Raw genomic sequence first — 13,442 nt, 5'->3', positions numbered from 1 at the left:
TCTACATTATATTGCCACACACTCATCGGTGTAAACATTTTCCAGAGACGTTCAAGCCTTGCATCAGAGTGCCAGAATTGCACTTCTTTGAGCAGACATTTTTATTCAGAATCAGCAAATGACAGGTTGCTGTTAGTAGCTAGGGAAACCCCAGTGTCATAGAAATGGTGCCAAGGACCCAAGTGGAAGCCGGGAAAAAGGGTCACCTGCACTTACTGTTGAGTAGCAGAAGAAAGACATAGTTATTGCGCATCAGAATCCCTCTGAGCATCCTGCCACTATAAGAGCTACGCTAATGTTGATGATGTACCCAGGGAGGCTAGTGCCGCACATTTCTTAAAAGTAGAGAGGTTCAGTTAAAATTGTGCACATTTTTTCCAGTCCATCATACCCTGGAAGCAGAGTTGCACTGAATGAAAACATGCTTCCTTTTTGCAGTCCTACTTAAAGTTCATAGAAAATCACTACTAGCAGGAATGGCCAATCTCAGCGTTAGTAAGGTAAATACGTTTCGCAACTGTCACATCCATATACTGCGTATGTTAGTGGCAAAGTTTTATATAGGTAGCTTTTACATTTATTTTTCAATTTTTTATGTTGGAATTACAACTGTTTCTAAGGGTTCACAACTTTGACAGATGAAAATACTGAAACAAAGAGAGCTAGTGGTTTATGTGGGATCACAGTACATGGACGGGATTGAAGACAGGTTTTGAAGCCAGGTCTTATGGGTCCACAGTTTCCAACTACAACTAGGCGCATTTTCCTGTATTGTGTGTATTAATAGCTACTTTTAATCCAGCCTTTTTCACCAGATGTGATTTGCAAAAGTTGATGTAAATTCATAAAAGGTGACTATAGATAGCCAGAAAAGTGGAACAGCGGGAGAAATGCAAACAAAATATTCCAGCCTGTAACTGCGTTTGGAGAGTAGGACTGAATGGATAGAAATAGATTTTGTGTGATGTTCTGGAATTGGACTCGCTTGGGAGCACTGAAATTGACAGAGGGCCTTCTATAACCAGGAGAGCAGAGTAGGCTCTTTGTGCCTTTTCAGAGGGTTGTGGGAGTGCTCCTGAGGATTCAGACAGATTCCCAGTGGAGTGTGCTATGAACTAAGCTTCTCTTGTCTCTCACCTCTGTGGTAGGTTCAGATGGCCATTGACGTGAAGTTTGTCCAGGATACCCTCAAAGGTGATGGCGTCACAGAAATCCGCATGAAATTCATCCGGCGGATCGAAGACAATCTTCCAGCTGGTGAAGAATGACCACTCCAAATCCAGGACAAGAGTTGCGAATGCAAATTGCCTCAGATACTGGAATTAGCCATGCCAAGCGATTCCCACAGATTCAGGGCACCCTCCACCCCCTTCCAGTTTGCTGTTTCTAGAACACGGAGGCCCTTTATTTATGATGTTTATATTCTTTCCGCATTTTTTTTGTTCTGCAACACAATAAAAATTTGAATTTGTATGTGAATTGAATGTGTTGAGGGAATGCCTGGGCACCCGGAAGTCCAGTTTTCATGGATACATGATGTCTGTATATTTTTTTGTGATCAGTGGCCGTTTGGACTACTCGTAATCAGCCCTTACCTATAGATTCAAATATGTAGGCTGGAATCCCTTTATAAACACTCACCTGTAGGGCACCTGGTTATGAGTAAGACATTTTTCCCCATTTTCTTAAATCGTCCTGACCACCCAGGATCAAAAAAAAAAAAAAAAAAGTTCTAGCACCTTTTAATTCCGATGTACTCTCAGAATACGCTGTCATTCTGCCGCTTGGTAAAGTGTTGTTTTCATGTTTTGTGCTTTTTTTTCCAAAACAATTCTTGCGTATAAGTTTAGTTTAAATAACACAGTAACAGCCTTTTAAAAAAGTGTGGGTATCGTTGACCGTTTTACTAGTGTATTCCTAAGTGGTGAGTAAACAAATAAATTCAACAGCCCCTCCAGGGGTATCATTTCAAATGTTCTCTTATCTAGATGTGGTTCACAGTGACCTATAACCATACCAGTGCGAACAATAATAACATGTAGTTGTTTGAATTCAGCTAAGGAGACCGCATGAGCACAAAACTTGCTTACCAAACGTTTAGTGGCTCCCACCCTCGCCCATCTCTAGCTAAGCCGGAAACCCCCCCACTACATTCTTAATGTGGTTCGACTCACTGTGTGACCTCTTGGATGAAGAATACTTCTGGTAGTAATCTTTGTCCCCCCTAGTAGATAGTTTAGGCCCGATAAGGATGCCGATCAGTAAATCATATATCTCTCGTAGAAAAAAACTGGTCTTTAGGCTGCTAGCCTTGCAACTCCATCCCCCAACTGTAGGTAGCCACTGTGGTGTGGAAGACTAAATTAGATGGAGGGCATGGGTGAGCTTGCCCATACTAATCACGGAATGTATATAGGTCCCTCCTCCCTCATCGCCCAGCTGGGGCAGTGTTACAAGTTCATATAGTGCACATCAGGCGTACAACGCCCATAGGGCTCAAAGGGCTTTTTCTGATGAACACTGTTTTGCCCTAAGATCACACCTTTTGTTTCTTGATTTTATACCTGGCTGTTATTCATCTGCTGATTTTGTCTATTATGTTGCTGATTTCCTATGGAGGTCAAGTTTATCAATTTGTTAATCCTTTCGGTTTGTACCACGTTCGTATATGTGACCGGTTCTTTTGTCTCACACTTATCTCTTACCTCTCCCTCCTGTAAAGCGCTCAGCTACCTTCTTGGGTCATGTTCGCACTATATAACACTTTAGAAATAAGTAAATAATTAAATAAGGATTTAAGAGGAGGGCTGAGAAATTCCAAGTTCCGATCTAACCCCTGACATGGGTTTTTGAAACTCATTTGGTTCTGTCCCAATCCTAGAATTGCTTTGTTTTCTGTTTTGGAGCCCTGTTTAAGGTTACACTGTATTTGGGTTATTACATTATTTAGAGTTCTTGCTAGGAATGGCAGAAAATAATGAGTGTGTATTGCCCAATTAAAAATTGGTCGAACCTCCACTTTTTTCTTTGTCTTGGTTTTGCTTTTCTAAACTCAGAGGGATGGAGGTATTTATTCAGATAATCCCGCTAAAGGATTATTTTGAACTATATATTTAATAAAGGGAGATGCACATGCTGAGTTACTGAAATTTTCCTGTCCTATCCATCTCCCATCAGTGCCTCTTGAAGTGCAGTTTGAGCATGGCTAATTAGAACCTTACACTGTGTTGAGAGGGCAGCACAGTGAAACATTTTCCCCTTGGCCTGGATGGAAAGACTTATTGTAATCCCCTGGGCCACTGATTTCTCTTGCCCAGTCGGTTCCCGGGAGTAAAAGACGTGTACAGATTTACTTTCCAGCAATTTGTATTAAAAAACAAATTGTTGAAAAACGAAAATTTGTTACAATGCTGGTTTTAAACCGAATCTGATGTTTTATTTTCTAAAAAAAAAAAAGCTATTTTGAATTTTCTAACCTTCTGTTTGCAGATGTTTTTTCTTTGAACCTCGCAGCATCTGGGGTACAGACTTGTTTATACGCCGTAGTCTCTCGGTTGTCCGCAGTGCAACAAAAATTACAGTTGGTGTGGCAGTAGAACAATTTTAATAAACACTATACATTTCAAGTTCCGCTCTCCTTGCCGTATTTCAGGATAACTTTATAGATTACTTTTCCTTGAACAGCACTTCTCTCCTTGTTGGATCCTCAAACTTTTTGTGGCTGGGTCCTCCAGGGGTCTGGACAGGAGCAGTGTAGGGGACTGGACAGCAGACCATGGATGTGAGGAAAAGGGGCAGCTTAGCAGGACAGATGTGAAGATATCAGGTTGTATGAATGGAGTGCCCAGCAGAGATGGGTGCCTAGTGAAGGGAGCGGTCAGCAGATTGGGATCTCAAAGGAGATAGCTAAGAGATGCAGCATCCTGTTGAAGACCTCAATATCAAACCTATCGAGAGCACTTTAATGGACTGGAATTGTAAATGCCTAGAGCCTACCAAAGGATCAAACCATTCAGAAAGTAATCCCTCCTGCCACATAATGAATGGTAAGTAGATTTTCCAGGATTTGCTCCTAATAGTTTAAGAAATCCAATGTGTAGCGAAGGCTGGTTCTGCTCCTTTTTCCATTGTTTATAAGCCCAGGAAGCTTTCATTGAGCTACTGTGCGGTGTAGAATGGGTCTTTTCCTAGGTTGAAAGTGGGAATGACGAGGTTGCTTTGCAGACTGCAATGGCTATTTGTTTTGGCCTTTGTGACTTCCGAGCCTCGCTGCCTATAATCCGTGGATTTATGTAATTCAAGAGAGTTGATGTTGTCCAAAATATGTTTTAGTCCAAAATAAAAGAATCTGTGCAAGATGTTAGTTAGAATGAGGGTGGGATAGAGGGGAGAGAGCAGATTCGAAAGCCGGACATAAGCAATACACCTTTTTAGGTCGAAGCCTGTCATGTTTGCTAAGTAAATCTTGGGGCCATTCAGAAAGCTTCCCTAAATATGCATTCCTTCCATCGCTTACCATTGGCTTTGTGGTTTGTAACGCACATTTGCTTGCTTTCCATTTGCTGGCTCTATTTATTTTAGGCTGTCCAGCTTGAGTTAATCCCTTCCTTACCCAAGCCGTATTTACTGTTTTCTTTCACCAGTAGTGGATTTCTGTAAACAAGCCTTAAATCGTGTTCTTATCTTGTCACAATTGCTGTGCATTCAAATACAGAGATCATGTCAGGGTCTGTCTTCCAGGGAGCTTGGTGTTTAAACCGCCCTGCTTGCATGATTGATACATATATCCTCTTATTTTGAAGTCACATAAAGAACAGTAGAGGGGTGCTTGAGAAAGGCTGTACGGTGCTAAAAACAATTCTAGCACACAGCAAAATTGAAATGTCTGCAAATGAACTAAAGACATTTTAGAATATATCAGAATTATGATAACGCAAATGAAGCACATTTTTGGGTAATTCTGAAGTGTGGTCAAAACAAATATTTTAATACGATCAAACAAACCAATACACTAGGTAATGACATTTCCACACATTGTTTGTCTGCTGTATATTTTAATCAGTAAAACTGTATGTCTGTGCAAATGTAATGGTCATTTCAATTGAAGATGTGTTGTCTGTAATGGTAGTGTGCTACCACACCATGCATATGCCACTCGCCATTGCACTGCACCATTCCACACTACGCCACTCCACATTACATTACTGCACTCTACTCTGCACCCTTCCACTGTACGCCATTTCACTCTATCCCACACTACTCTACTATGCACCACTGCACTCTTTACCACTGAACACTACACTAGTCCACCTTGTGCCATTCCACTCTATGCCACTCTACTCTGCACCACTGCACTCCATGCCACTGCACTCTTTGCACTCTACTCTGTACCACTCCAGTTTGTCAGTGCACTCAGCCAATCAACTCTACACCACTCTAATCTATTCTGCACTCAACATCACTCTACGCCACTGTACTCTACTTCGCACCACTCCACTTTACTCAGAAACAACCTACTCCTCTGCATTTCAGTGTCACTGAACTCTACACCATTGCACTCCACTGTGCGCCACTGTACTCTACACATCTGAAAGAAACAGGTTAGTATTAGATTCCTTACCTTAGAATATCCCCAGGCGTCAGTCTGGATCCGGAAACTTTTGTGTAGCAGTACCCCTGCGCGTCGGTAGGCGTCGTCTGCAGGCGTCCCCTGCGGCTCCGCGTCCGTCGTCGGCGTCGTGCGCCGTGATGACGTCGCTGCAGTATATAGACGCCGCCTCCGCGCGCTGACGTCAGTTCTTCTTTTTTCCGCGCCAGTTAGCGCAGATCCGAGAATTGCAGTACTCCGGTCTTTGACCAAAGTTTTTGAATCTTGATAATACTTGTTACGGTGCCGGTAGGATGCCCGGTTTTAAGAACTGTGACGGTTGTGACCGCACCATGTCGGTCACGGATCATCACCGACTCTGCCTCCGGTGTCTGGGCCCCGACCACGCCGTGGACGACTGTGTCGATTGCCGGGCCCTGACGAGTAAAGCTAGGCGGGAGCGGTCCCGCAAGCTACTCGAACTGCGGGTGTCGGACCCACGTCGAGAGCGGTCCCGGTCCGGCCGGAGGTCGAGGGAGCGGTCGAGGGAGCGGTCGCGGAGCCATCACGAGCGCTCCGGAAGTCGTCGCCATTCCTCTGGTTCCTCAGGTAGGAGACACAAGAAGTCGGGGCGTCGTCATCGTACCCCCGACTCCCCCCGACGCGCGCGCAATGCGGCCGGGGGTTCGGGTGGCCCCACCCCCGTGGCTCCGCGTGAGTCGCCGGCGCGGCCTGCGCCATACCCTGCGGTCCCTGGGCAAGGCGCGGCGCGTCGCGTGAGGAGATAGAGGAATTCCTTATGGCCATGAGGGCACTGTCTCCTCCGACGGGGCCTACGGCGCCTTCGGGCCCTGAGCTCCCGTCCGGGGGTCCTAGCGGTTCGGGTGTTCCTGCCTCGACGCCGTCGGGTGCTCCGGCTCCGACGCCGCCGACGGCTCCGACCCCGGCGCCGCAGGGACCCTCAGGGTCGACGCCGACTGGTCTCCCGGCCTCTCCGGCGCCGATTCCATCGGGGTTGCCCCCGACGCCGCCCCCGCGCGGCGCCGTCCCCATGACCTCTCCGACTCCGGACGCGGAGTCGGACCGGCGTCGCCCAACGCCGAGTCCAACGCCGATGGGGCCTGTGGACCCCGAAGAGCCGGTCTACATTGTTGACTCCGAATATGGGGAAGATGTAGAATACGGAGAGGTTTGGGAGGGGTCTGAGGACCCTCTGTCACGTGAGTGTCAGTACAATGTGCACTGGACAGGTGATTTGGGTGACGCCAGTGGTCTGGACGACTCTCCTAACCCTGGTTTTGTCTCGCCTCCTACTGTGGCTTCGGAGGCTGGGGCTGCTTATTCAGTGATGCTGATGAGGGCTGCCAAGGCCTTGCACCTTGAGCTCCCCGTCGCGGTCGTGAGGCTTAACATCCTCACTGAGGTCTTCAAACCGCAGTCATGCCCACAGGAGCCTCTGCTGCCGTTCAACGAAGCCTTGACAGACGTTCTTTTGGGCACGTGGTCCAGGCCCGCTTCAGGTTCGCCTGTTGATAGGAACGTGGCCAGGCGCCACCGTCCGTGTCCGGACGACCCCAAGTTCCTGTCCACCCATCCCACCCCTGAGAGTCTGGTAATCCAGGCCTCGACCTCCCAGACCGCATTCCCGTCGGCCCCGCCCGACCGAGAATCCAAGAGGTACGACCAATATGGAAAGAAGGTCTTCTCGTCCCTGAGTCTGGGACTGCGGTCTTGCAACACCGCATGCCTCTTGGGCCGCTACACCCACTCTCTGTGGGATACGGTCGCGGAGTTGCTGCCAGAATGCCCGCAGGAGGTACGGGCAAAGCTCGGCAAGGCTATGATTGAAGGCCGAGATGCAGCAAGATACTCCATCAGGTGTGGTCTTGATACGACCGACTCGCTGGGCAGAGCGATGTCCACGACGGTGGCGATTCGTCGCCACGCCTGGCTGAGATCCGCCAACTTTTCGGCAGATGTCCAAAATACTTTGATGGACATGCCGTTCGATGGCAGTCGCCTGTTTGGCGATAAGGCGGACCATGCGCTGGAGCGCTTCAAGGACTCCAGGGTCACGGCCAAGTCCTTGGGTCTCTCGACCCAGCGCCAGCAAACGGATTCGTTTCGCTCCTTTCGTGGCCACGGAAGGGGCGGTCCCACACGTGCTGCCAGCCACGCACCGCAGAACACTTCTCAACGCGGTGGCGGCCGTGGATTCCGCCGTGGAGGCGGTCGGGGACAACGGCGAGGTCAGACCACACCTCCCCCCGCAGCATCAGCCTCCAAATCCTCCTAGTCCGTGCTTTCAGGCCCATGTGACGCCAGTGGGTGGCAGGGTTCGCCATCACCACTCCCGCTGGCGCTCTATCACATCGGACAGGTGGGTGCTGCAGCTCGTCCGAAGGGGCTACTCCCTCCCCTTCGAGACCTCTCCTCCAGCCATGCCACCGCAGAACCACCGTGTGTCGGGGGACCACTTGACACTTCTGCAGGAGGAAGTTACGGCCCTCTTGGCCAAGGGGGCCATCGAGCGCGTTCCTGGGCCAGAAGTAGGGCGTGGTTGCTATTCCCACTACTTTCTGGTACCCAAGAAGGACAAGGGGGGCCTCCGTCCTATCTTGGATCTACGGAACGTCAACGGCTTCCTCCGGAAGGAGAAGTTCAAGATGTTGACTTTGGCTCAGGTCTTGGCTGCTCTAGACCCACAAGACTGGATGGTGGCGTTGGACTTGCAGGATGCGTACTTTCACATCCCCGTCCTGCCGGCCCACCGGCGTTACCTGCGGTTCACGGTAGGCCACGAGCACTTTCAGTTTATCGTGCTCCCATTCGGCCTTACAAGCGCCCCACGGGTGTTCACGAAAGTGATGGCGGTGGTCGCAGCTCATCTGCGCCGGTTAGGGGTTTCAGTCTTCCCCTACCTCGACGACTGGTTGTTGAAGGCGGGCTCGCCCCAGACAGTCGTCCACCACCTTCAGATGACGGCAGACCTCCTGCACGAGCTGGGGTTTTCCATCAATGTGCCGAAATCACACCTGTGTCCCTCTCAAAAGCTCCTTTTCATCGGAGCGGTTCTCGACTCGGCGCAGTTTCAGGTTTATCCTCCGGAACGGCGGATCCGGGATATACAGGCTTTGATTCCCATCTTCCAGCCGTTATCCCGGGTTTCGGTCAGGTTGACGCTGCGGCTACTGGGGCTGATGGCTTCCTGCATCCTTCTGGTGCATCACGCCCGGTGGCGGATGCGGGCTGTGCAGTGGGACCTGAAGTTTCAGTGGGCCCAGCATCAAGGCAACCTATCCGACCATGTCCTGATCTCGGAGGGCACTGCGAGCCAGTTGCAGTGGTGGCTTACGGACCGCGATTGGGTCAGAGGCAGATGCCTCTCCCTTCCCCAACCGGAGCACGTGGTTGTGACGGACGCGTCCCTCCAGGGCTGGGGAGGCCACTTGGGAGAGGCGGAGATCAGAGGTCTCTGGTCTCCGGCGGAATCCCGGCTCCACATCAACATGTTGGAGCTGCGGGCGATTCGCCTAGCACTGAAGGCATTCCTCCCCTTTGTCAACGGGAGTGTAGTGCAGGTGTTCACGGACAACACCACCGCCATGTGGTACTGCAACAAGCAGGGCGGAGTGGGGTCGTGGACCCTTTGCCAGGAGGCTCTGCGTCTCTGGCAATGGCTGGAACGTCAGGGCGTGACTCTGACGGTTCAACACCTGGCAGGTTCTCTGAACGCCAGGGCGGACGAACTCAGCCGTCGGTGCTCAGTGGATCACGAATGGCGTCTGAACTCGGACGTGGCGAAAGGCCTCTTTCTGCAATGGGGAGAGCCTTGGTTAGATCTATTCGCCACAGAAGAGAACGCGCAATGTCATCAGTTCTGCGCGTTGGAGTTTCCAAGACGGCACTCGCACGGCGACGCCTTTCGGCGCGAGTGGAGCTGCGGTCTGTTGTACGCCTTTCCGCCTATACCACTTCTGCCCAGAGTGCTGAAGAAGATCAGGCGCGACCGGGCCCAAGTTATCCTTGTGGCTCCGGACTGGGCTCGAAGGTACTGGTATCCCGAGCTACTCAGCATGTCAGTCGGTCCCTCGATCCGCTTGCCCCTTCGGGAGGACCTTCTGTCGCAGCAGCAGGGGACGGTCCTCCACCCGAACCTGTCCAGTCTCCACCTCCATGCGTGGAGATTGAGCGGCGACAGTTGAGGCCATTTGACTTGCCTCCTGAGGTTTGTGATGTGATTCTGGCAGCCAGGCGTCCCTCCACAAAGTCGGTATACGCCTGCCGGTAGAACAGATTTGTGGCATGGTGCACAGCAAAGGCTGTGGACCCTCTCTCTGCCCCTCTTTCCGAGGTTCTCCTCTTTCTTCTCTCTCTTGCCCAGCAGGGCTCTGCTCTGGGCACTATCAAGGGCTACCTTTCTGCCCTTTCGGCCTTTCTAAGGCTGCCTGATCAACCTTCTTTGTTCAAGTCCCCTATTGTAACGAGATTCTTGAAGGGCATCACGCACATGTATCCACCTGTTCCGTTCGTGATGCCTCAGTGGGACTTGAACCTGGTTCTGACCTTCTTGATGTGCGCTCCCTTTGAGCCACTTCATTCCTGTCCTCTCCGTCTCCTGACTTTAAAGACGGCCTTCCTGGTTGCCATCACCTCTGCCAGGAGAGTGAGTGAGCTCCAGGCTCTTTCTGTCAAACCTCCTTTCATGTCAATTCATCCAGACAAGGTGGTTCTGAGAACTAGACCTTCTTTCCTGCCCAAAGTAGTCTCTCCTTTTCACATCGGGCAGTGCATCACCTTACCCTCCTTCTTCCCGCCTCCGCATCCTTCAAAGGATGAAGAGCGGCTCCATCGTCTGGACCCAAAACGTGCGCTTTCATTTTATATGGATCGCACACGCCAGTTCCGGGTGGATGACCAACTGTTTGTTGGCTACGTGGGTGCGAAGAAGGGACGGGCGGTACATAAACGGACCATCTCTCGGTGGGTCGTTCTGTGCATCAAAGCGTGCTACTCTTTGGCTCGGAAGGAGCCTCCTTTTGGGCTGAGGGCCCATTCCACTCGGGCCACGGCGGCTACTACTGCCCTGGGCCGGGGAGTCCCTTTGCAGGACATTTGCCAGGCGGCTACGTGGGCCTCGCTGCACACCTTTGCGAGGCACTACTGCCTGGACAGTCAAGTCCGGAGGGATGGCTTCTTTGGCCGTTCGGTCCTCCAGGACTTTCTGGTGTAGGATTGTATTGGTTCGCAGACCCACCACCGGGGTTGGTATTGCTGGGGTATCTATTCTAAGGTAAGGAATCTAATACTAACCTGTTTCTTTCAGATGAACAAGTTACTTACCTTCGGTAACGATATATCTGTAAGAAACAGTAGTTAGTATTAGATTCCTTACCGCCCCGCCCATCCTCCCCGTTCTGCGAACTGATACCTAGGGTTAAGGACATCCCTTTCAGGGCCCTAGTTTCAAATGGCACCAGTGTTGGTTCTCAAATGGCTCTGCGTGTTCGGACGCGGAAAAGCTATGTACAAAGAACTGACGTCAGCGCGCGGAGGCGGCGTCTATATACTCCAGCGACGTCATCACGGCGCACGACGCCGACGACGGACGCGGAGCCGCAGGGGACGCCTGCAGACGACGCCTACCGACGCGCAGGGGTACTGCTACGCAAAAGTTTCCGGATCCAGACTGACGCCTGGGGATATTCTAGGGTAAGGAATCTAATACTAACTACTGTTTCTTACAGATATATCGTTACCGAAGGTAAGTAACTTGTTCTACTGCCCTTTAGACCACTTTACTTTAAACTACTGCACTCTTCACCAATGAAGTCTACGCCAACTTCGCGGTGCTGCAGGAGCAGGCACTACTGGTGTGGACGTTCATCAGAACAGTTGTGTTCTTTGGAGTCCCCCTGCCGGGCGCCTTTTCGAGTTTAATTCATTAATAAACTCGTAGTTGTATCCCTTGATGGCGGGACTTTTCTCCACACGTTTTTGATCGACTTTGATCCCTTTTACTCCATCTATTTGCCTGACTGATGTAAGGTGGAAAAGTGGACTGGGACGGGTAGACGTCCTGATGAAGACTGTGGTGACCTGCTTATTAGGGGCACAGTAAGAGGGTTGAAACATGTTGGCACTGGCAGTTTAAGGAGGGGTGTTTTGGGAACTTGACATTCTCTTTAAACACTGCCCACCCTTCACTATTTTAATCCTGGCCGTGGAACCTATGAATTAAGGTCCTTAAGGTATCCAGGAGCCAGTTTTAAAGCACTTTGTAATGCTGCACCTTGTTCTGTCACGATACCCAGTCACTGGGTGATACTCACTGTGTTATCACTGTTCTGTCACTTTTGTGGTGTTTTGTGTATGTCTCTTTTTCCCCCTCCCCATGCTCCGTCATGTGCGTGGCTACACCAGGGCGTTTTGTAAGCAGACCCGATGATGAAGCATCTCACACACATTTGTGTGTGAGTGAGGGCAGTTTTCAAAACACATTAGTTTTGTCACTATACACCTGTTATTTCGTTTGTGTTGGGTGTTTTTCCTCTACCCCGCTGTGTGTGAACATGTCGTGTTAGGGGGTTTGGGGTAGTGGAGAGTTTTTTGACCCTCTCCCCTCTTGTGTGAGTTACGCCAACTACTCTACACCACTGCACTCTATGCCGCTCTACTCTGCAACACTCTACGCTTCTGCACGCTAAGCCGCTCTATTCAACTCTGTGCCACTGCTCTCTATGCCACTCTACTCTGTGCCACTCTATGACTCCCTACTCTGCAAGACTGCACTCTCTGCCATTGAACTCAATGCCACTCTACACCGCACCAGTGCACTCCAAGACATATATTAATATGTTTTCTCACACAGAATGCCCTATGTACATGACAGAATAGATCAAAAAAGGCGGTTTCCCCCAAATTTGTGAAAGACCATTTGGGCACTTCCACTGTGTATCCACACTTTTCCCAAGCCCATGTGTGGGTGTATGTAATGAGTATCACTAGAGCTCTACCCATCTGAGGCCTCATTTACTTTACATTGACTTCACATGGTCTTGATCGGCTTCCTTTCACAGGCGTTAGGCCCAGACACACAAATGAGGTAATATTTTTATCGAGAGAAAAATGATTTGCCCAGTGTGTGGAGTCTGGACTCTCCTGGGTGTTTAGTTTTCAGAATTATCTCGATTTGGTAGGCTCCTCTGTGTGGTGAGTGGACCCGAATAACACAGTTAACCACATTGCCACAGTGGGGCAGTTTGCACAGTGACATCTTGATGTCTCTGCATTGGTTTTTAAGATCTTTCCTATTGCAGGTGGTTGTCTAAACCACGCGAGTGGGCTACTATTTGTATGTGGAAAAGAGTGGGAAAGATGGGTGGTAGTTTTTGGTAAAGCCTGCAGATTCTGTAACTTTTCCCCACAGAAACATGAGGATAATACACAATTTAACTAAAGTGAGATATTTGTAGGGAATTCTGTTGAAGAAAACGTAGTGGGATCCATGCCCGTCACACCACCCTGGAGTCGCCTGAGTGTCTCATTTGTTTTAGGAATGTCTGGGTTTCATAGGTTTCCATGGGTTGCGACCAAGCCTATGCCCAAATTCCAAAGCTAGCTACAGAACCAGAAGTAGTCCGTATGCACAGTGAAACCATTATGCCTCCACATTGTGTTTGTGACTTTTCCTCTTGCAGAGGGAGCACGAGGGGTACCACTTTTTATTGGGGAAAATGTGGGTACATTTGCTATTATTTGTTATTCTTTGTGGAATTTGACTCAATTTTTGCCTTCCAAATGTAAGCCAATTTGCGAAACTCCTGTGAACCGCGATATTGTGGGCAAGCCCAAA

The 13,442-nt window shown here is 49.9% G+C and overlaps 1 protein-coding gene across 1 annotated transcript in view; it reads left to right on the top strand.

Moving 5' to 3' along the window:
* Positions 1–3,018, top strand: part of TRAPPC3 (trafficking protein particle complex subunit 3) — a 99,675-nt gene extending 96,657 nt beyond the window's left edge. Inside the window, exon 5 of the mRNA XM_078681179.1 lies at positions 1,149–3,018. Coding sequence (XP_078537305.1) covers positions 1,149–1,268 — 120 coding nt within the window. The 3' untranslated portion in view covers positions 1,269–3,018. The remainder of the gene's footprint in view (positions 1–1,148) is intronic.
* The last annotated feature ends 10,424 nt before the right edge of the window (positions 3,019–13,442 follow it).

The sequence above is a fragment of the Lissotriton helveticus genome, chromosome 3_1 (assembly GCF_964261635.1).
Source record: "Lissotriton helveticus chromosome 3_1, aLisHel1.1, whole genome shotgun sequence".
In the NCBI taxonomy this organism is placed as follows: domain Eukaryota; kingdom Metazoa; phylum Chordata; class Amphibia; order Caudata; family Salamandridae; genus Lissotriton; species Lissotriton helveticus.
This window is presented reverse-complemented; position numbering and strand designations above follow the sequence as displayed.